General features: G+C 40.2%; 1 protein-coding gene and 1 pseudogene across 21 annotated transcripts in view; one reads left to right on the forward strand and one right to left on the reverse strand.

Moving 5' to 3' along the window:
• The window catches only part of TMEM62 (transmembrane protein 62), a 61,176-nt gene that overhangs the window by 14,864 nt on the left and 22,071 nt on the right, over positions 1-24,241 (forward strand). For 2 of the 20 annotated variants that reach the window (XM_077939196.1, XM_028850795.2), the window contains exons 2-8: positions 1,955-2,092; positions 5,021-5,066; positions 13,079-13,220; positions 15,335-15,459; positions 15,607-15,729; positions 18,253-18,408; positions 21,462-21,621. In XM_077939196.1, coding sequence (XP_077795322.1) covers positions 2,053-2,092; positions 5,021-5,066; positions 13,079-13,220; positions 15,335-15,459; positions 15,607-15,729; positions 18,253-18,408; positions 21,462-21,621 — 792 coding nt within the window. In that variant the 5' untranslated portion in view covers positions 1,955-2,052. Of the gene's footprint in view, positions 1-25; positions 440-713; positions 826-1,954; positions 2,093-5,020; positions 5,067-13,078; positions 13,221-15,334; positions 15,460-15,606; positions 15,730-18,252; positions 18,409-21,461; positions 21,622-24,241 lie in introns of those variants that run through there. The other 18 variants (XM_077939198.1, XM_028850798.2, XM_001106073.4 and 15 more) reach the window with 17 other exon arrangements.
• LOC106999160 (farnesyl pyrophosphate synthase pseudogene) lies at positions 5,349-7,987 on the reverse strand (annotated as a pseudogene). The gene has a single exon (XR_013395533.1). The product of XR_013395533.1 is annotated as a farnesyl pyrophosphate synthase pseudogene (transcript).

A 24,241-nucleotide genomic window follows, 5' to 3' on the forward strand; every position in this document is an offset into this window, starting at 1 on the left:
TTTGATCGCATTACTTACGCAAAACGAGCCCAGACACTTGAGCTGCCAGAGAGGCACAGATGCCGGCAGGCGGCTGACCGGCGCAGCACCCTAGGCCCGGTGTCTGGCTCCAGCCCCGCATCCGGCTCGGCCCCGCATCCGGCTCTGGCCCCGCGACAAGAGAGTCCGGAAGTGCAGGCAAAGCGGCTCCCGGGAGCGCCGCGCGGTCCCGCGCGGGATCAGCGAGGGCCGCTCCCCGGCGGACTGGCGGGCGGGCGGCATGGCTGCAGTGCTGGCTCTCAGGGTGGTCGCGGGGTTGGCGGCCGCAGCGCTGGTGGCCATGCTCTTGGAGCACTACGGCCTGGCGGGCCAACCTTCGCCGCTGCCGCACCCCGCGCCCCCCAGGAGGCCGCACCCCGCGCCAGGTCCTGGAGACAGCAACATCTTCTGGGGCCTGCAGGTGAAGCGGCGGGAAGCCGGGCCGGGAGGCGGGTGCAGAGCGGGCACCGTGCGGTGAGACCCTGGCGGGTGCTGGGCCCCAAGCTCCAGGCTGCGGGCCTCACTCAGGTTGTAACTCGAGGCTCTGTCTAGTGCTGGCCCTGTCCCTACCTGGGGGGTTCGTTATGCACTGCCTCTTTGTCTTTTCCTTCTGCCCGCGAGAGCCGCTGAGCCGCCGCTCCCCATGCTGCCTCTTCCCGGCTCAGATCTCTCTGTTCAATACCTGTTTTCGGCAGATATCCGACATTCACCTGAGCAGGTTTCGAGATCCAGGCAGAGCGGTAGACTTAGAGAAATTCTGTTCTGAAACTATTGACATCATTCAACCAGCTCTCGTCCTAGCAACAGGTAGGGAGGCTTGCCGTGCTGTGGTGGTGTTCTGTGGTCCGGATGGTAGAACTCTAGCCAGGGCTGTGGCTTTTCACTTTGGGGACGTTGGGAGCAGTATAGCCACAGCCCCAGATGAGCCCTGTGAGGTGGAAGAGATTGGACATGCTAACCCCTTTGCCTATAGATAACTGAATGAGTCAAGATCCAGGCAAAATGATTTGACGTAGCAAGGTTTTGTCAAAGCAGTAAAAGCAAGGCTCCTAGTTCTCATGTCAGTCTTTTGTCTCATATATTTGTATCTGGTTTCTGTTCTTGTTGTTACAGTTGTGGTTGTGAGAATTAGGGAAAAGCCTGTAACCACGAATCAGAAGTTCTCTTCTTTTGCTCACTTTTCAATTTTCTTTATATTATTAATCTTATATTTTCAGTTGTTTGAGGCTTCCGGTGACCCAGGGCACTTTTTCTTCATCCTTTAATAGTTTTATGACTTGAGTTTTGTAGACTCTTCAAACCCTTTATTTGCTTCCAAACTGTAGTGCGGAGAAGAAGCTAAAGGAGCATCTATCTGTCTTGCTTACTGGGGAATTCATCACCCATCCACCTTATTGAAGTATCTCTACTGACATGAAAGGGTATCAGTTCTCATTTAATGGATGAACCCCCATAAAAAGTGTTCTGTTTAGTTCCCTATAAATTTTGATATTTTGTTGTCCAGTTGCACCTGCCACATTGCTTCTTGCTATAAAACTAATACTTGGTCAAGTCACATATTCTGATTTTGTGGTTTGGAAAACATGGTTGCCGTAGATATTAGGTACCCACTCAGAGTATTGGAATTTCTTATAAAAACATTTTCATTTTATCAGAGTCTACTGATGCATTTTGTACTGTTCTCTTTAAGGATTTTTTTCACAACTCATTTCTAATATCACACAGGCATTTGCTAATGTATAAGGAACAAAGCCCTTGCTGAGAAAATCTTGTTAGTTTAGATGGCTTGATTGGACATTGGTGGTCTCATGAGCAGTTTTGCTTATACATGTTGAGTATTTTAAGTATCGTTGTTCCTTCAGTGTGCATATCTAAAAAAATGAAACCCCTAGGAGTTTGTTTTGCATTGTGATTCAATTCTTGTGTAAACCTACAGGAGACCTGACAGATGCCAAAACAAAGGAACAGTTGGGATCCAGGCAGCATGAGGTAGAATGGCAAACCTACCAGGGTATTCTGAAGAAGACAAGAGTCATGGAAAAAACCAAGTGGCTGGATATCAAAGGAAATCATGGTGAGACCCAAGAGCCAGATATAATAAAGACTAGAGTTTTTTTCCCCCTTCAGGAACCTAGATTTTCCAACTTAGATTGTAAAATTATTAAGTGGGACATTATAACATAGGTTTACATATACTTAAAGGTCACAACTCTGAAATACAACTATATAATGTGGTTTTAAAACTTCAGATGTCATTGTTAGCCTTTGAGATAACAATTGGTATGGTCCTTTTTTGTGACATATGCTGCTTTTTTTTATTATTATTATTACTATACTTTAAGTTCTGGGATACATGTGCAGAATATGCAGGTTTGTTACATAGGTATACACGTACCATGGTGGTTTGCTGCATCCATCAACCTGTCATCTACATTAGTGCTATCCCTCCCCCTGCCCCCCACCCCCAAGTCCTTTCTTCTTTACATAGAAGAAACATGAGTTTTAGCAAAACTCATGCAGGCAGATGTTTTAATAAATATACATTTTGCTAAGTGAAAGAAGCCAAACCCGTAAGTCTGCATACTGTATGATTTCATTTATATGACATTCAAGAAAAGGCAAAACAATAGACAGAGAACAGATTGTAGTTACCAGAGGATAGGGATTGGGAGACAGATTAACTGCAAACAGGCATCATGGAGAATTTTTGGTGGTGATGGAACTAGTCTGTATTTTGGTTGTTGTGGTGGACGTCAGGTTCGCTATGTATTTGTCAAAATCCATAGAACTGTAAGTCACAGAAAAGAATGAATTTTCCTGTGTGCAAATTTAAAAAATTTTGCTTTTTCTTTTTTCTTTTTAAAATTTACTATGACTATTCTTATTATCATTATTTTGTGAGACAGAGTCTCACTCTGTCACCCAGGCTGGAGTACAATAGTGCAGTCTCAGCTCACTGCAATCTTTGTCTCCTGAATTCAAGCAATTCTCCTGCCTTAACCTCCTGAGTAGCTGGGATTACAGACAGGTACCATCCTGCCCAGTTAATTTTTTTTGGGGGGGTGGTATTTTTAGTAGAGGCGGAGTTTCACCACATTGGCCAGGCTGGTCTCAAACTCCTGACCTCAAATGATCTGCCTGCCTCAGCCTCCTAAAGTGGTGGGATTATAGGCGTGAGCCACCACACCCGCTTTATTATTATTTTTTTGACAGAGTCTTGCTCTGTCACTTAGCCTAGAGTGCAGTGGTGTGAGTATAGCTCACCGCAGCCTTGACCTGAGCTTAAATGACCTCAGCACCCCCAAGTAGCTGGGACTATAAGCATGCATCACCACACCCAGCTAATTTTTGAAGGTTTTTTTTTTTGTGTGGAGTTGGGATCTTGCTATGTTGCTCAGGCTGATCGCAAACTCCTGGGCTCAAGCGATCCTCCCACCTCATTCTCCCAAAGTGCTGGGATTACAGGTATGAGTCACTGCACCTAGCCTAAAAATTTTAAATTGCAAACAAATCTCCATAGGCATGAACAGGGAAATGAATAATCCTGTCCCTTTTTTAGATTATTGTTGTGTTGGTAAGGAAATGAACTCTTCTCTAAAAGAGCCCTGGTGGTAGTAGATTTGTTTGATTTATAAAGGTTGACTTTTTTATTAGCTAAGTACTTCATTTGTCTACTTAATTTGATCAGTAGATCAGGCATGAATCCACTTCTTGCTGGCTTTTAGAATCACATGATTAAGACAAGAGCAACTACAGTTCAATCTTATAATTTCAAACTTATTTATTCTGAATGGTATAGAAGTCAAAGTACCTGTTTTTCTCTAGTATACTAAATGCCTTAAATAAATAAGTTTCTAGATAATCTGAATTTTGTTAAGATATCAACATTTTAAAGTATCAATCTAATTGATTGACATTCTACCATTAAAAGTGTTATAGAAAGATGACAGAGGCTGCTACAGTCACGCTGTGGCTAGCTCAGTCTGTGCCAGCAGAGGCAGAGAGCTTGGGGAGGGCCAGTAGCCCCTGCTGGAGCCTCAGTTAAATCTGAATATCCCATTGTCCCAACCCTCCCACAGATGTGCACCGGGCTGTACTTTGGCTTAAGACTGCAGGTGGACATCTCCACTGCCCGGGAATCATTGAGTGTGTAGACAGGACAGCCTCCATGGAAGGCTGCTCATACCAGAGTCCCGCCTTGGCATAGGCCTTGCCATTGAGGCAGCTCTACTGTCTGTGCTGGTCTGAGGGTGGGCTGCCTGTCATGGGGGCAGCCGTTTCCCAGGGGGTGCTCATTGCCATCATCTGCAACACCTCATAGGCTTCTTGCTGCTTCTGCTCCAAGTCATTCTCTGCCAGGCCTACCACTCTTGCTCTGCCAATATTGACTGTTTCTACAGATTTAGACCCAACTCCAGCCCTGGCTCCTATCCTGAAAAAGCACCACTACCCAAGAAGCCTAGCCGTGAAGGCAGCTACCTGCTGCAGCCCTGAAGGCCACTGGCTTAGCCTGGAGCTTGGGACCTAAGTCCATCCCACCCACATCCTGGAATCAAGATTCCAGGGTTTTAGCCAGCCTAGGGTCTAGAACTTGGAGCCCAGCCTGCTTGGATTGGACCCAGCAACCCAGAGTCTAGCCATACTGGTTCTAAGAGAGGCTCAGTGGCCCTAGAGAGATGGACCATGGTGGGAGTTCATGAGCTGTGGTAGGGCCAGGGCCGTCTGGACTCTGTTCTGAGTCTACCCTTTGCCTAGGCTAAACATTTCTAGTTTGGGGAAGCAAACTGAAACCCATGGCAATAATGGGAGGTTGTCTAGGATGGGCCCCTCTCCTGGTCCTCCCGCTATTTGCTGAATAATAAATGGAATGGCTCTACCCTGGGGGAGTGTGTGGGGGAATTGTTATAGAAAGAACTATTTTCCCTTAGTCATTAAAGAACATGTTTGTATTCTTTTTTTAATGTGGATGAATGTTTGCTTTTTTTTTTTTTTTTTTAATTAGATGCATTCAATATTCCAAGTCTGGACAGCGTCAAGAATTATTACAGGTACTGTAATAAACAGAAGACAGACCACTGTGTAGAGTCAGTGTTATAAGGAGGGTGTGGTCAATTCAATGAATGAGAGAAAACTTAAAAAAATTTTTAAGAGGCAGGAGTCTAACTATTTTGCCCAGGCTAGCCCTGAACACCTGAGCTCAAACGATCCTCCTGCCTTAGACTCCTGTGTAGCTGGGGCTGCAGGCACATGCTACTGTGCCTAGCTGAAAACATTTTTTAACAGAAAAAGTTTTTCTATAAAGAATCTCTGGTAATTTAAAAAATGAGCCTTTTTGTCTTCTTGTGACAGATGCATTTCTTTTTGTTTAGACTTTTTCTTTTCTTTAATTCTTTCTGTTTCATATACAGGCATGCCTCCTTTTATTATGCTTCGCCTTATTGCACTTTGCAGATGTTGCGTTTTTTACAAATTGAAAGTTTGTGGCAAGCCTGCCTTGAGCAAGTCTATGAGAGCCATTTTTCCAATAGCACATGCTCACTTTGTGTCTCTGTGTCTCATTTTGGTAATTCTCACAATATTTCAGACTTTTTCATTGTATCTGTTATGGTGATCTGCGATCAGTGACCTTTGATGTTACTATTGTAATTGTTTTGGGGTGCTACAAACCTTGCCCATATAAGTCCAGGAACTTAATCAATAAATGCTGTATATGTTCTCAGTGCTCCACCAGCCAGCTGTTCTCCTATCTCTCTCCCTCGCCTCTGGCCTCCCTATTCCCTGAGAGACAACAATATTAAAATTAGGCCAGTCAATAACCCTACAATGGCCTCTTAAGTGTTCAAGTGAAAGGAAGGGCCCAACATCTCTCACTTTAAATCAAAAGGTAGAAATGATGAAGCTTGGTGAGAAAGGCTGTTGAAAGGCTATCAGGTAGGCTGAAAGCTAGGCCTCTTGCGCTGGAGCAGTGAGCCAAGTTGTGAATGCAAAGGAGAAGTTCTTGAAGGAAATGGAAAGTGCTGCTCCAGTGAACAGATGAATTATTAGAAAGTGAAACAGTCCTACTGCTGATGTGGAGAAAGTTTTAGTGTTCTGAATAGATGATCAAAGCATCTACAGCATTCACTTAAGCCAAAGACTAATCCAGAGCAAGATGCTAACTCCCTTCAATTCTGTGAAGACTGAGAGAGGTGAGGAAGCTGCAGAAGAAAAGCGGGAAGCTGGCAGAGGTTGCTTCATGAGGTCTGAGGAGAGAAGTTGACTCTATAACATAAACATGCAGTGTGACGCAGCAAGTGCTGATTGGAGAAGCTGCAGCAAGTGACCCAGAAGATCTAGCTAAGATAATTGATGAAGGTGGCTGCACTAAACAACAGATTTTCCGTGTAAGTGAAACAGCCTTCTTTTGGAAGAAGATGCCATCTAGGACTTTCATAGCTAGAGAGAAGTCAATCCCTGGCTTCAAAGGACAGGCTGACTGTTGCTAGGGGTCCATGCAGTTGATGACTTTTTTTTTTTTTTTAAGAAAGTTACACAATAATTTATTTATTGAGGGCCTCCTCTCCCCGCCCTTGCAGTCTCTAGGTCACTTTTCCGCTTGTAGATGTTGCACGTCAGCCCTAGAAAGATGACTGGGGGCAGGGGCACTGCGTCCTGTTCAGTGAGACCCATAATGTGGCTGTAACTGTCTTCCTAGTATTGCAAGAACACGGCCGGCAGATCCAGCTCCTCATGCAGTCTTCACCAGGGCCACCTTCTCGGCCTCCTTCTGCCCGTAATTCTCCTTCAGGATCTGCTACTGTTCCGGAGTGGCCCGTTGCAGACACTGAACCACCAGCCAGCTGCATTTGTTGTCCTGTTTGTCAGTGCCAACTTTGCCGGTCACACTGGGGTCCCCAAAAGAGGTCAAGGTAATCATCCTGAATCTGAAAGAACTCTCCCTCTCCCATGTCCAGCAGGATCTTCTTGGCCTTGGTGTGCTCCTTCTCACCATCAATGCCTGCCATGTACATGGCTGCAGCTACAGGAAGGCAGAAGGAGTAGAAAGCTGCCTTGTACTTGACACTAGATTTGTACCTCTTTTCAGTGAATCTGCCAAGATCTGCATTGCCCTGGGGGGCTGCCCAATCTCAGTCTGATAGAAACTCTGCAGGAAGAGCTGGATCAGGTTCAGGTAATAGGGCTGCTCCCTGCAATAGAGCTTCAGCAGGTGGTACATACATGTTTCCCTTCCAGAAGCATAGCATCATTGATGTAGCATCATTGATGGCGTCCAAACCCACGCCCGGCTTCTGATACCAGCAGATCTGTCCCCGGCGGGTGAGGGATGAATCCGTGATGTCATCTGCCACCAGGAAGAAAGCTTGCAGCAGTTCCACACACCAGCCCACAGTCAGGGCCCACTGGAGACTCTCAGCATCCTGTTTCTTCAGCTCCACCAGCTCCAAGAATAGTACTAGCACTGTCAAAGCCCAGTGATACTTGCCTCCAATGCCATTGTGCTACAGGACCTCCTTGAGCTGGGTGATAGCATCTCCTGTATCTGGGTGCCCCATCTCATCCTCAGTCAGCACCCTAACAATCTGGGAGAAGTACTGAATGAAATCCTGATTTTCTTGGACAGAAATGTCTGATTTCTGGTCTCCATTCATTCTGAGGGAGGAGCAAAGGGCTCTGTTCCTGGACGTGGGTTCCTGCTCCATAGCCAATGACTTTAAGTGGAGCCAATGCCTATTTACCATTCTGAAAATCCTTGGGTGCTTCAGCATTATGCTAAATCTACTCTGCCTGTGTTCCATATATGGAACAACAAAGCCTGGATAATAATAGCACATCTGTTTACAGCATGGTTTACTGAATATTTGAAGTCCACTGTTGAGAACTACTGCTCAGAAAAAGATATTCCTTTCAAAGTATCAATGGTCATTGACAATGCACCTGGTCACCCAAGAGCTCTGAGGAAGTTGTACAAGGAGATGAATGTTACTTTCATGCCTGCTAGCGCAGTATTCATCCTGTAGCCAATGGATCAAGAAGTAATTTCAACTTCCAACTCTTACTATTTAAGAAACACATTTCATAAGACTATAGCTGCCTTAGATTATGATTCTTCTTCTGATGGATGTGGGCAGTCGATTGAAAAATTTATGGAAAGGATTCACCATTCTAGATGCCATTAAGAACAGTTGCAATTAATTGGAGGAGGTTAAAATAACATAAACAGGAGTTTGGAAGAAGTTGATTCCAACCCTCATGGATAATTTTGAGGGGTTCAAGACTTCAGTGGAGGAAGTAACTGCAAATGTGGAAATAGCAGGAGAACTAGGATTAGAAGTGGAGCCTGAAGAGGTGACTAAATTGCTGCAATCTTAGGATAAAATTTGAACAGATGGCAAGTTGCTTCTTATGGATGAGCAGAAAACATGGTTTCTTGAGAAGGAAACTACTCCTGGTAACTATGGTGTGAACATTTTTGAAATGACAACGAAGGATTTAGAATTATACATAAATTTAGTTGATAAAGCAATGACAGTGTTGGAGAGGATTGGATTTCTTTGGGTAAAATGCTATCAAGCAGCATTGCATGCTACAGAGAAATTCTTGTGAAAGGAAAAGTCAATTGATGTAGCAAACTTCATGGTTGCCTTATTTTAAGAAATTACCCCAGCCACCCCAACCACCACCCTGATCAGCCAGCAGCCACCAACATCAAAACAGGACCCTCTATCAGTAAAAAGATTTGACTCACTGAAGGCCCAGATGATCATTAGCATTTTTGGCAGTAAAGTTTTTTTTTTTTTCCCCTGAGACAGGGTCTCACTCTGTCACCCAGGCTGGAGTGCGATAGCGCGATCTCAGCTCACTGCAACCTCCACCTCCCAGGCTCAAAGTGGTCCTCTCACCTCAGCCTCCCAGGTAGTTGGGACCACAGACATGAGCCACCATGCCTGGCTAATTATTGTATTTTTTTATAGAGACAGGGTTTCAATGTGTTGCCCAGGCTAGTCTCGAACTCCTGGGCTCAAGTGATCCACTCACCTCAACCTCCCAAAGTGCTAGGAGAACAGGCGTGAGCCACCATGCCCAGTCAGTAGAAGTATTTATAAATTAAGATATGTGCATTGTTTTGTTGGACATGAAGCAATTGTACACTTAATAGACTATAGTATGGTGTAAACATAACATTTTTTTTTTTGAGACAGGATCTTGCTCTGTTGCCCAGGCTGGAGTATAGTGGCACCATCTTGGCTCACTGCAACCTCCATCTCCCTGGTTCAAGCGAGTCTCCTGACTCAGCCTCCTGAGTAGCTGGGACTACAGGCATGTACCAACATGCCTGGCTAATTTTTGTATTTTTAGTAGAGACAGGGTTTTGCCATGTTGGCCAGGCTGGTCTCAAACTCCTGACCTGAAGTGATCTGCCTGCCTCGGCCTCCCAAAGTCCTGGGATTACAGGCATAAGCCACTGCGCCCAGCCGTAAACATAACTTTCATACACACTAGGAAACCAAAAATTCATGTGACTCGCTTTTTTGCAATATTTGCTTTATTGTGGTGGTCAGGAACCACAGTACCTCTGAAGTATGCATGTAGTTTAATGCTTTGTTTTGGCTAATGGTACTTTTAATATTCCACATGGGCTTAAACAATTTTTTAAGTCATTGATACATAGGAAAAGTCATTTATATCAGAGCGTGTCAGCCACACTGCTGAGGTCACTGGGTTTTCAGAATCCTGAGATACTGATTTTCCTGGCCTCTGTGGTGGCTGGAGAGCCCAGTTAGTCACCTGGCTGCTTTATCTTTTCATCCTGTGTCATATAAATATTAAAATAATCGTTATTTGTCGTGAATGTGAAAAGGCAAGGGATCTCTGAATTAGAAACCAATTCTCTAGTTTCATTATGTTTAGATTCCTCTTTTGGTTGCAGTTCACTTTTCAGCCTCAGGATATTCAGTAGCTTTGTTCTGCATTGTCAATCAATCATGTAGCAAATATTTATTGAGAGTCCATCCCTAGCTGGATAGTGTGAGAGATACATGAGCTAATGTTAAAAATTTGGCTTTTGCCTTCAAGGAACTGATAGTGTAGTTAAGGGACATCAGAATTATTTAGGAAACAATTAGAAAAGAACATGAAGGAATGGCTGATGAAATGCTAGATTATTTGGTACACATGATAATCACTATGAGAAATCAGAAAAGCGTGGGTGGACATAGAGAAGACTTTATAAAAGAAGCAAAAAGTGTGTCCAGTCTTAAAAAATGAGTAGCATTTGAAGAAGTAAGACATGCCAAGGAGGATATTTTAGGCAAAAGAATAGGTATGAATAGATCTTTAAAAGCTATGCACTGGGAAACCAAAAACTGAACTTTGCTGGGGCAGTAAGGAAACTGGTATCACCAGAATTAACATCCATACTGAGGACTGGTATGACACTGGATAGGTAGCTTAGGGCTAATTTATGTAGGTCTTAAGTAACAAGCATAGAAATTGAGATGTGATGGGTAATAGTTGGTAATTCAGCATAGGTTCTTAAGGAGGCAAGTAACATAATTAAAATAGTGTTTTATAAAGGGCAATCCCACAATGAAAAAGGAAAAAGATGGGGTAAAAAGGAAAAAAGATATTGGAGTTATGTGGACTAAATAGGAGGGTCCTGCAATAGTCCAGTTGTGATATGAAGAGACATACCCATCTGAACTAAGTTCCTGGATATGGAGATGGTGACATCAATTTGAGGATGATAGGTCAAAAAGCACTGGTTAACTGAGTTTGTATAATTAAGAGTCACCATACATTGGAAGAGGAGGTTGTTCTCTTTTGTTAATGTGAGAAAGGAAAAGGACAGAGATGAAAATCTTTCACTTCCTGTTAACTGTTTGTATCTTTGATGGTGATTATGGGCAGTTAGGAGACATTTTCAGAAATAATTAACAGGAATTGGGGCTGAGTGGTTATTTGGAAAGTAAAGTAAATAGTCACTTTAAAGTTTCTTACCTTTGTATTTTTGTTTTTAGCCACCTAAACTTTATCTGAATTTAATAAATGGCATTTTACTAAAAATGTAAATATTACAGAAATATCAGTCTGAAGAAAAAAAATTAAAGTTTAATCTTGATCTTAAAAATGTCCCAGAGAGGAGGCAGAGCTTTCTGTGAGGCGAGATCACGCCACTGCACTCCAGCCTGGGCGACAGAGCGAGACACTGTCTCAAAAAAAAAAAAAAGAAGTCCCAAAGAGGCTGGATGCAGTGGTTCATGCCTGTAATGCTAGCACTTTGGGAGGCTAAGGCAGGTGCACACTTGAGTCCAGGAGTTCGAGACCAGCCTGGGCAATATGGTGAAACCCCATCTCTACAAAAATACAAAAATTAGCTGGGCATGGTGGTGTGCACCTTTAGTCCCAGCTACTCAGGAGGCTGAGATGGGAGGATCGCTTGAGCCCAGAAGGCTGAGATTGCAGTGAGCCAAGATCATGCCACTGCTCTCTAGCCTGGGTGACAGAGTCAGACCCTGTCTCAAAAAAATAAAATAAGCCCCAGAGAATGCCAAAATCCCATATTATGTTAGCATCATATATTTTAACTTGTGTTTTCAAATAGTTGGATTTATTTTTAGACAGTTGGATTTTAATGTATCAAAAATGCAGGAAAGGAAACAACATATGTAAGATTATAAGATTCTGAGGAATAACTGAACATAAAATAAGAAAAAATATAAGTAAAAATTTTAATTTAGACTAAAACCCTGAAACAGAACTTTTTTTGTGTGTGTGTGAGATGGAGTCTCACTTTGTTGCCCAGACTGGAGTGCAGTGGCGTGATCTCAGCTCACTGCAAGCTCTGCCTCCCGGGTTCACGCCATTCTCCTGCCTCAGCCTCCCGAGTAGCTGGGACTACAGGCGCCCACCACCATGCCTGGCTAATTTTTTTGTATTTTTAGTAGAGACGGGGTTTCACCGTGTTAGCCAGGATGGTCTCAATCTCCTGACCTCATGATCCGCCTGCCGTGGCCTCCCAAAGTGCTGGGATTATAGGCGTGAGCCACCATACCTGGCCCTGAAATAGAAATTTTAAAAATACCAAGAAGAAAGGCAATAGAACTAATTGACATTGTTTAAATTGGGTTTGACTAATTTCTGAGTATTAGTTGTAATTTCTGTATAATATATTTACTCGGGTTACATTATACATGATGGCTTTTGTGGCCCACTAGCATATTAAATTTCAGGAGTTTATTTGTATTTTTAAATATATGCTGTTAGGTAAAAATCATGTAAGACACTTAGATTAAAGATAATACCAACTTTCCTTATAATGTTCTGACATTTGAATAATATAGGTATGCCCCCCAATAAAATCTATACTTTCCTTCTTATTTATTCAACACATACTTAATGAGTGCGTGCTCTGTACTGTGTTACCCATCCTTTCTTCCTGGTCTTCACTCTGCAGTTTTATGGACACCTGAACGCTGTTGACACTTAAGGTGGTAAACTTTCATTAGTGGATATAGACCCTGTGTATGTTATCAATGTATCTTTAGGAACTGAAAAAGATTTAACAACCCAGACCTAGACTAATATTTTTCTCCTTGCTTGAAGACTTCGTCTTGTCTTGCTTGTGAATTAAGCCTCTGTAGTCCTGTTTCAAGAAGTAAACAGCTTTTGTATCTCACTACACCAAGAATTCTTCTAGGTACTTAGTAGGCCCTGACTAAATCTGCAAATGATTGACAAATACTGTTCCACTTTATTCTGATTTGTTTCTTTTTGAATATTGAATGGACTGCCTAAAAGAGCTCTCTTACTTCTGAACGTTGCTTGGTGAACTTGTGTTTGGTTATTGATGAATTAGTTTGCATGAGTCTTTGGGGACAATGGGAGAAAAACTTCACAATTTCATCAGTTTATCCATTGTGGATCTAGTTTAGTATACTTCTCTGTCAGATCAGCAAATCTCTTTTTCAAAGGAAGGTACAATTTTGTGTATTCGGGAAGGAATTTTAAAGCATTGTCTTTTTATGATTACACTAACACCCTCCTGTCTTCTATTTTTTAGGAAATATTCTGCTGTACGTAGAGATGGCTCTTTCCATTATGTCCACAGTACTCCCTTTGGCAACTATTCGTTCATCTGTGTAGATGCCACCATAAATCCAGGGCCTAAGAGACCCTATAATTTCTTTGGAATTTTAGATAAGGTGTAGTAAAAATCTTACTTCCCTTTGTAGTTTACTTATTTTTTCATGGATACATGTGGATCACTTAAAGTTATCATAAGTAAACTAGTTATTATCTAGGAGTGCTTGAGAGAAATTTAACTTGGTTACAGGTATGGCTAGAAGTTACTGGCTATTTCAGCACTATTTTTGCTATCCTTGTTCTTGTCCCAAAATCTGAGAAAGAAGTACCTCACACTTTATGGAGTAAACATTTATTAAATAGGTACTGAGTACAGGATGCGCTTTGGACATCCAGCAAGGAGCAGGACATACAGCTTTGTGTGGTATATTCCTAAGTTCCCACAATTGCCAGTTCTAACTAGTGGGTGTTTTTTTTTTGAGACGAAGTTTTGCTCTGTCGCCCAGGCTGGAGTACAGTGGTGTGATTTCAGCTCACTACAACCTCCACATCCCAGGCTCAAGCAGTTCTCCTGCCTCAGCCTCCCAGGTAGCTAGGATTACAGGCATGTGCCACCACGCCCAGCTAATTTTTGCATTTTTACTAGAGAGGGGGTTTCGCCATGTTGGCCAGGGTGGTCTTGAACTCCTGATCTCAAGTGTTCTACCAGCCTCAGCCTCCCAAAGTGCTGGGATTACAGGCATGAGCCACTGTGCCCAGCTGGTCTATATTTTTTTAAGAAGAGAAGGACAACTATTGAAATCAATACGTTTATTTTCAAGTATTTTGACAAGACTAGGTGATTGCTGAATTTAAACTGTGGAAAGTCTCATTTGAGAACCTCTTATTATTTCTTGGTACAGTAAATGCCAACTCATTATTTAATAAGCATATGCCCCTAAGTAAGACATATGTACTCATATGAAAGAATACAAACGTGATAAGATCAAGTTCTTAGACTCTTAGAGTATTTAATCTAGTGGTAAGGTATAAGACCAGTATAGAAATAAATATAATAAAGAGCAGAATTTGCTAAATTAGAACTATGAGGTTCAGAGTTATACGAGAGTTCGAAAGAATGTGAAATCAAGTGAACAGAATATTGTCAAATGCATTGCGTTACTTTAGGCATTTTATTTAATTGGGTTCTATTTTGTTTCCTATCTATCAAGTGTCTTTAGTCAGGGTTGATGAACTTATATTAAATCCCATTCCTTCGTATAGTGTTTTTTAAGGTAGAATTCAAGGATCATGTACATGAAAACCAACTGGAGTGTTAAAAATGCAGATTCCCTGGTCTTGCCCCAGACTTACCAAATTAAAAACCTTGAGGGTAGAGCCCAGAAATGTATTGCTGTAAGCACCTTACAGATAATATTAATGCATATTTACATATGTACCAGTTATTTTTTGAAATCAACTTTTGAGGTATGATTTGAATACTATAAAATACCCTCATTTTAAGTGTTTGAAGAGTTTTGACAAATGTATATACTGGGATAACTGTCACTACAGTTAAGACTAGAACATTTCCATCATCCTAAAGTCTTATCTTCCTTGTACAGTCTTCACCTCCTAGGGAATCACTGATTGGTTTTCTATCAGTATAGATTCGTTTCATTTGTTTTAAAATTTTGTATAAATGAAATCATACGTTATGTACTCTTGGGTCTGGCTTCTTTTGCTCATTATGTTTCCAAGATCCATCCATATGATTGTGTGTATCATTAGTTCTTTCCTTTCTGTTGCTGAGTAGTATTCCATCGTGTGGATGTATTACAACTTGTTGATGGTTTCTAGTTTTTGGCTATTATCAGAGCTGTTATAAACATTTAGGTAGAAGTCTTTCCATGATATTATTTTAGAAGTTTAGTTTCTGTATCCTTTTTATTAATTGTAATGTGTTATACAAAGCTGTAAAGATTAGTGATGACTTCTTTATTTCTCAATTTCCTTATCTATTAAAATAGATATCTTCCCTACCTATTGCAGAGTTATTTTTAGGATCAAATGAAATATATGTGAAAACCATTTGAAACTTACAGAAGTCCATAGAGGTCATTAACTAGTAAGGTTTAAGGTCTAGACACATATAATAATTATTATACATCTTCAAAGGAGTTTTCTAATCTGTTGACATTAGATTTTAGCCTGAGCCCTAATTTAAGATCCTTCCATTTTTCTCCCATTTCAGAAAAAGATGGAGGAGCTCTTATTACTGGCCAAGGAAAGTAGTCGGAGCAACCATACAATTTGGTTTGGACACTTTACAACATCCACTATTCTTTCTCCATCACCAGGAATCCGGTCAATAATGAGGTGAGACAAGCTTCCAAAATCAGAATTCATTTGTTTTTAGTTTTTTATTTTGCTGTACCTATTCTGCTTTTCTGGCAAGACATTTTTATTAGTTTGGCCTCACAAGTTATCTTTGTTCATTTATTTCATTTATTTTTCACTGGTTAGTTCGGCTATAGCTTATTTGTGTGGACACCTCCATACACTTGGTGGACTGATGCCTGTTTTGCACACTCGTCACTTCCAGGGCACTTTGGAACTTGAGGTGGGAGACTGGAAGGATAATAGGAGGTAAGGGAACCTCCCCACAGAATAAAACTTATACGCATAAGTTTTGCCAAAGCAATGATAGTTTTGTTACTGATATCATGGGTGATCACAGTTAAAGAAAAACTTGTGATATTTCTGCCTTTTTAAAGTAATATATGTCTCTGCAATCTTTGTCATTTTGCGGAAACCTTGTCACAGCAGTGATGTTTACTATCACTATGTTACACTGGATTTTCAAGATATGTCCATTAGGAAATGGACTCAAACTCTAATGTGCACAAGAATTATGGAGGAGCTTATGAAAAATAAAAATTTTCAGGCGCTACCTCTAGAGATTTTGATTGTGTTGGTCTGGATTAGGGTCCAACAAACTACTTTTTTTTTTGTTTTTTTTGAGACAGAGTCACATTCAGCCACCCAGGCTGGAGTGCAGTGGCGTGATCTTGGCTCAGTGCAACCACCGTCTCCTGGGCTCAAGTGATTCTCCTGTCTCAGCCTACCTAGTAGCTGAGATTACAGGCACGTGCCATCATGCCCGGCTAACTTTTGTATTTTAGTAGAGACAGGGTTTCACCATGTTGGCCAGGCTGGTCTTGAACTCCTGACCTCAGGTGATCTAGCCGCCTTGGTCTCCCAAAGTACCAGGATTACAGGACACCTGGCCCAAACTGCATTTTTTAAAAGCCCTCTGGGTGGTCTATGCACCACAATTTGAGAAATACTAGAAGTGCCTTCTTTTTTCTCCTGAATTTTGTATCTACCATACTGGTTACTGCTACAAGATGGCAGTGATTTAAGTTCTTCAAATAGATGATAGTTGACTTTTTTAAGGTTAAAGTCTAACAGAAAACATGTTTATCAAAAGCATGTAGTACAGTTAAATATATGTTTTTTTCTTTTTTAAAAGAAGTATTTAAGTGAAATAGTTTATCAAGTTTTGAGGAGTATCATCTTATTGTTTAACGATTACAGTTATTTAATTTATACAAACGCTGTGCTCTCAGATAATAGGTACTCAACAAAGATTTGTTGAGCTGAATATGTTATCTTTTTGTTTTTAACTACTTCCATTAATTAAAAAGGAACTTTACATCTTGGAAGGTACTTCCTCATTTTGGTTGACTTTTTAGAAACTGTATGAGTTATGCTTGAAACCTGTAATTATTTGGCAACTATAATTACTTTGAGCTAAGAGTTGTCTGTTCATGGCTGTGAGGCTGTGGGCTGGGCTATGATTGCCTTTTGTGAGATAGTCTTACTAAGCCTTGACCAGCTGCTTTATTTCTTCTAAGTGCTCCAGTTACAAGTTGTGTTGTTAATTATGAAGCCATTTCCTTTCTCTCTTCACCAGCTTTCCTGTGTTCCAACCTTGGGGTTTTATCTGGAGTTTACTGAAAGGACCTAAACTTTACCTGCGCTTATAAACACTTAAATTGTGTTCGTTACAATAGAAGAATTTTTAAAAACAGTATATTGGTTATATTAGGCTAGGCCTTATTGTAGATGCAGATAAATCCAGAAATATCAGTGGCTTAACACAAATGTTTTTCATTTGTGTAAATTCAATGTGAGTCAGAACAACTCTTGTCCATGGGGTGAGTCAGTAATTCAGACTTCGTCCGTCTTAAAATTCTTATTTCGACATGCCAATTCCAGGGCAGGGAAGACAGCAAGGAGAACTCACACCCACTCTTAAGTACTTTGTACCACAGGCATGATATGTGTCACTTCTGTTCACAGCCTATTGGCCAAAACTAGTCACATGGTCCCAACCTGATACCAGGGAGACTGGGAAATGCAGGGGAATGTGTAGAGTATTTGGTGAGCACTAGTGTTTCTGCCTTATTGAATCATTTCTTTTTTTAATTCTACAAGTTAGAAAATATAAAACTTTGGTTATTCTTTAATGAATATTTTATACCTTTTGTTATTGCATTTGGAAAATGAAAACAACTTTAATTTCTTTGAAATTATAGAAATGTTTAAGGCCAGGCGCAGTGGCTTACGCCTGTAATCCCAGCACTTTGGGAGGCCAAGGCGGGGGGATCACCTGAGGTCAGAAGTTCCAGACTCCTGCCCAACATGGTGAAACCCTGTCTCTGCTAAAAATAGCCAGGCATGGTGGCGGGCACCTGTAATCCCAGCTACTTAATATTTTATGTAGCATTGTTGATGGGATGAAGAATGTCAGGTATTAGGGTTATAATAAATGTTTTAGCTTCAAAGTTGTCTTATAGTACAGAGATAAGATGAATTACTTCAACAAGTATTTATTTAAAAATTAAAGAGTACATGCCATGTACCAGGTGTTGTTCAAGAGCACAGTTGAATCCATTGCCCAGTCAGAGGCCAGTTATCTGACAAATGTGAAGGCTAAAGTGATCGGGTAAGGGAGGAAAGAAAGAAAATATTACTTAATCTGTATTCAAATTCATCATGTAAAAAAGTCCTAGTTATGTATTTTTATATTTGTTCTGTATATTACCTACATGACCTCTTACAATGTGAAGTGACTAAATTACCTTATCATTATCTGGTCTCTAGGTATCGGATTTTTGCTTTTGATCATGACCTCTTTAGCTTTGCAGATTTGATCTTTGGCACGTGGCCTGTGGTTCTTATCACCAATCCTAAATCACTCCTTTATAGTTCTGGTAAACATGAACCACTAGAAAGACTTCTTCACTCAACACACATCAGGTATGTAGCGATTTTTCAGAATTTCCTTTCAGTTTGATAATGATGGAAGATAAGTCATTGTGATTGCATTCCTGTATGAAAGCTATGAGACGCCCCATTTTAGTTTATACAGCAACCTACACATTACATAAAGATAGATTGCTTAGTGTTTTGTTCCCATTAAGTTAAAAAGCAGATCATGTTTTTAAGCTGATAAAATTTTAAAAACCATTCAGAAATCTGTAATTCTAACATTATTTTTGTTTTATTTTATTCCAGCCTTTTTATTTGCATGCTTTTACATTGCTATAAGCGTAATGTACACATTCCTTTATAGCCTACTTTTTAAAATTTGCATTATATATCAAATTTGTTTTCATTTTGTTGTGTAGCCTTCTAAGAAAGCAAGAGCTATACATATATAATCCTTATGGAATTGAAAATTCAGTTGGCAAGTGAATTTGTTTTGTTTTGTTTTGATTTCAACAGAGTCTTGCTTTGTTGCCTGGGCTGGAGTGCAGTGGCCTGATCTTGGCTCACTGCAACCACCGCCTCCCGAGTTCAAGCTTTTCTCATGCCTCAGGTCTCTGGAGTAGCTGAGATTACAGGTGTGTGCCACCAAACCTGGCTAATTTTTGTATTTTTAGCAGAGAGAGGGTTTCACTGTGTTGGCCAGGCTGGTCTCGAACTCCTGACCTCAAGGGATCCACCCTTCTCCGCCTCCCAAAGCGCTGGGATTACAGGCTTGAACCACCTTGCCCGGCCGTGAATTTGAGTATATAGATTAATAGAATCCTAATGGGACATTAACATTCTTTTTGCAAAGAGACATATAACTTCTTTCAAGTATAAGAGCATTTTTAAAAATATACTTTTACAGTTTATTTTGAAAAGTGATATGACAGAACAACCTTTGGAAAACAGGGTAATGGGATTTTAAGTATATTTTCTCCACTTCTAACAGAACTATTATTAACACTTCTGAGTATTTCTTCTCAGGCATTCTCTCTTAAGCATGTTTTTGTATAATTATAATCATAAAGCAGTCTATTCTCATCCTGATTTGTTTTCTTTCAACACAAAGAATGTACCACAGTTTTTCTAACCTTTTTCATGTCTCACTGGTGAACTTTTAAGTTTTTTCTTATTTGTGGATGAATATCTGGTACATATATATTCTTCCTTCACTTGAATAATTTCTTTAAGAAAGTGTTCTAGAAGTGGGATTCCAGATGAAAGAGTTTGAATTATTTTATGACTATTGATAAAAATTGCCCAATCCCTTTTTTTTTTTGGAGTTAAAATCACTATTTTTAATCATGGTAAGCATGATTAAACAAAGTACACATAGCATAAAATGTACCGTTTTAACCATTTTTAAGTGTACAGTTCAGTAGCATTAAGTTTAAGTTTACATTGTTGTGCAACCATCACCATTATCCATTTCTGGAACATTTATCATTTTCTAAAACTGAAATTTTTACCCATTAAACAATAACTTCCCATTCTTCCCTCTCCCACAGACTCTGGCAGCCACCAATCTACTTTCTGTCTCTATGAATTCGACTACTCTAGCTAACTCATATAAGTGGAACCATTCAATATTTATACTTTTGTGACTGGCTTATTTTCATTTAACATGATGTCCTCAAGGTTTATACATGTTGTGGCATGTGTCAGAATTTCCTTCCTTTTAAAGGCTGAATAATATTCCATTGCACATTGTGTGTGTGTGTGTATATATATACACACACACATATATACACACATACACATATATACACACACACACATATATACACACACACACCATATTTTGTTTATGTGTTCAGCAGACACTTGGGTTGCTTCTACTTTTTGGCTATGTTGAATAATGCTTCTATGAATATGGGTGTACAGATATCTGTTCAAGTCCCTGCTGTCACTCACTTCTTTTAGATATATATCCAGAAGTGGAATTGCTGGATTATATGGTAATTATCTGTTTAATTTTTTAAGGAGCTGCCATACTGTTTTCCATGGTGGCTGCACCATTTTATACTCCCACCAGCAGTGTATCAGGTATCCAATTACTTTCAACAACAGATGCTAATTTATAATATTACCAAGCAATATGAGTGCCAAATTCACAGTACTCTTTTTTTTTTTTTTTTTTGAGACAGAGTCTCGCTCTGTCGCCCAGGCTGGAGTGCAGTGGCCGGATCTCAGCTCACAGCAAGCTCCGCCTCCCGGGTTCACGCCATTCTCCTGCCTCAGCCTCCCGAGTAACTGGGACTACAGGCGCCCGCCACCTTGCCCGGCTAGTTTTTTTTTTGTATTTTTTAGTGGAGACGGGGTTTCACCATGTTAGCCAGGATGGTCTCGATCTCCTGACCTCGTGATCCACCCGTCTCGGCCTCCCAAAGTGCTGGGATTACAGGCTTGAGCCACCGCGCCCAGCCCACAGTACTCTTATTATTATTGGATATTATGCTTGAAAAAGTATTTACTAATTAACTTGCAAAAAATGATACCAAGATGTTTACTTTTGTTTTTAATCACTAATGAAATGGAACGCACACGTGTCAGTTAGGTTTTTTGGTGGGAGCTGGATATCAGGTTTAGGTATCATACTCTCTGAAAGGGCTTGGTAGCCTAGTCCTGGTTATAACCCTGTTTCTTTGGGACAGATACCCTGGTACCAAATGAGTAGATGGTAGGCTTGACATTAGATTAACAAAATGAGATTTCTACCCTATATTATTTTCCTAAGAGAAAAATCAATACTTCTGGAGTTTCTTCAGAAAGAACTTTGAATCTACCTTACCTATATTTGTCAAAAGAAAATTGATTTTTCTTTCTAAAAAGTAAAAGAATAGTTCCGAATTTCTTACCAGTTCAGTTTTGCTAATTGTCCAACTCCAGAAGCCACCATTCAGAAAGAAACCAGATCATATAAATAGTGGCTTCTGCAGTTGTACAATATGATGGTTCTGCCTATATGTATATATTTGCAAGTTACAATAAGGTTTTTCTCCTTTACAAAAACAATGACAAACCTCAAACCATGTGTTTTATATATGCTCTCATTTTAGAGTTTTGGCCTTTTCCTTATCCTCCATTACTTCTGTCACAGTTAAGATTGATGGAGTTCATTTAGGCCAGGCTGTTCATGTGTCTGGTCCCATTTTCGTACTGAAGTGGAATCCTAGCAACTACAGTAGTGGGACACATAACATAGAAGTAATCGTCCAGGTAAGTTAGTAATTTATATTTACTATGTAAATGATTAAGCTGTAGCCACAATGAATTCTGGTTTGGAGTTTTTTAGTTAATTGGTAATGAAGCTATGTTTAAAAAAAAAATTGGGGGCCGGGCGTGGTGGCTCGCGCCTGTAATCCCAGCACTTTGGGAGGCCAAGGCAGGTGGATCACCTAAGCACAGGAGTTCGAGACAAACCTGGGCAACAGTGAAACCCCATCTTTACAAAAAAATACAAAAATTGGCTGGGCACGTGGCATGTGCCTGTAGTCTCAGCTACTCAGGAGGCTGAGGCAGGAGAATCCACTTGAGCCCAGGAGGTAGAGATTGCAGTGAGCTGAGATTGCACCACTGTACTCCAGCCTGGGCAACAGAGCCAGACCCTGTCTCAAAATAAACAAAAAAGTGAAAAAATTTGGGCTGAGGCTGGAGGATCGCTTGAGGCCAGTAGTTTGAGACCAGCCAGGGCAACATAGTGAGACCCCATCTCAACAAAAAAATAAAAGTTAGCTGGGCATGGTGGCGTGCATCTGTAGTCCTAGCTACTTGGGAGGCTGAGATGGAAGGATCGCTTGAGCCCAGGAGTTCAAGGTTATAGTGAGCTCTGATTGTGCCAGTGCACTCTAGCCTGAGTGACACAGCGAGACCCTATCTCAAAAAAAAAAAAAATTGAATACAATGTATTTAGTATATTCTGAAAATGGGCACTCAGGAATAATTCTAATATTAGATTAAAAACTAGGCAGAGGAGAAGAGGAGTGGCCATAGACTCCCTTTTTTTAACCCCAGGAAATCATTATTTTGTTTTCTTCCAACTTTGCCCAGAATCTTTTCATAATAGGGGCAAATTCCCCAGTATACCCAAGGATAATAGAATAAGTCAGAAAACATGTATTATGTTTCCATGTCTTTGATTGCTGTCTCTAATTATAAGACAATTGTGTCATTATTTGAAAGCTTGAGGACACAGAATTCCAGCGCATCAAAGGCACTTTTTTGTTAAGGGGAATAAGCATTGTTAGCATATGCAGTACCAGTTTGCCTTTTCTTATTCTGATTCAATTTAGGGCATTTAATTTATTAGCACCTGCCAGAGTAGAAAGTAATAATCATTACCAGAATAAAGCAGTTTCATTAAATTCTTAAGACGATAAGCTGTGCTCAGAAATTAGTTTCTTAAACACACACACACACACACAGACACACACACACACAACTATCAATTTCTGCAACTTTGTGATTTGATGACAGTTTTTAACTATTTAATCTTCTAATATTGAGACTTAATTTGAAACACCAAATAATTTTTCAGAAAACATATGTAGTTATTTTCATTATCTTTTTTATCCCCCCTACAGAAACAGGTTGAGCAGGAAGAAACTATTTACTGAGCTCCCTCTAAGGAGATGCTAGGCACTTAGAATTATTTACTTAATCCGCAAAACAATCCTTTGTCGTGGGTAGTTTTACCCTTGGTTTGTTAATGGAGAAACTTGTACGTCTGCACAAGAGAAGACACTCTGCTACGCCACCCATGTTTAAAATGTTCTGTGTAGAAGGACGAAAAAACTTACAGAAGAAGTAGGAGAGATGGCTGGGGATGAACCCTTAAGGTCTCTCATATTAGAAGAAGTTGGATCATTTTAAAGAGACTTAAAGGTTCATGTGCACCTAGAATAAATTATTGCCTGTCTTTACAGTCACTACAGTCTGGAGTGCCTCAGAACCCCAGTGTATTATTTTCTTAATAAGGTATACATACAACTTCTGTAGCTTTATGAAGAAAAAAAAACATAGCTTACATTCCTTGAAACATTTCTGACTGCTTAGTTGAATCCTTAGTAAAAATGTAAAATCACATACTTTTAACATTTCTTACAAAGGTATGGAGGTAAAATTTTTACATAATAACATAATAAATCCTGTATATTTAAAGTATACAATTTGATGAATTTTGACATATGTATACATCCTTGAAGTCATCGCCTACAAGCAATATGATACATTCCCCTCAAAAGTTTTCTTGTATCCTTTGTAATCTGTTTTCCTTACATCCTCAATCTCAGGCAAGGACTGATCTGTTTTCTGTTTTCTTATATGTGTAACTTTAAACAACCTACTGAGTATTAAATAGGGAACCTGGTCCCCTCATTCGTTCGTGGGAAAGTTCTGTCCTTTTAAATACAGTAAACTATAGATGAGTCAGATTTGAAACTCAAAGTCTGTGGGAGAAGACACGTGTTTATTATCTAATATTTTACCTACTCATTGTATTTATTGACTATCTATAGGTTCCCTGCAGTCTAGTAGCAACTAGACCTTTAAATCAATTTTCAATGTGGGTCCTGGGCTAGTGGCATCAATATTATCTGGGAACTTGTTAGAAATGGAAATTCTTAGGTCCCATCCAAAACCTACTGAATCAGAAACTTTGGAGATAGGACCCAGCAATCTAGTTTAACAATCTCTCCAAGTGATTCTGATGTCCACTGAAGTTTGAGTACCTGTAGTTTAAGATTATTGTGCTTACTTTGCCAATTTAAAGAGTAGACCCTAGAAAGCTCTAATCTCAAATGTTAGAGAAATCTAGATTCCTGCTTTAAAACAATAACAT

The sequence above is a fragment of the Macaca mulatta genome, chromosome 7 (assembly GCF_049350105.2).
Source record: "Macaca mulatta isolate MMU2019108-1 chromosome 7, T2T-MMU8v2.0, whole genome shotgun sequence".
NCBI classification, from domain to species: Eukaryota; Metazoa; Chordata; class Mammalia; order Primates; family Cercopithecidae; genus Macaca; species Macaca mulatta.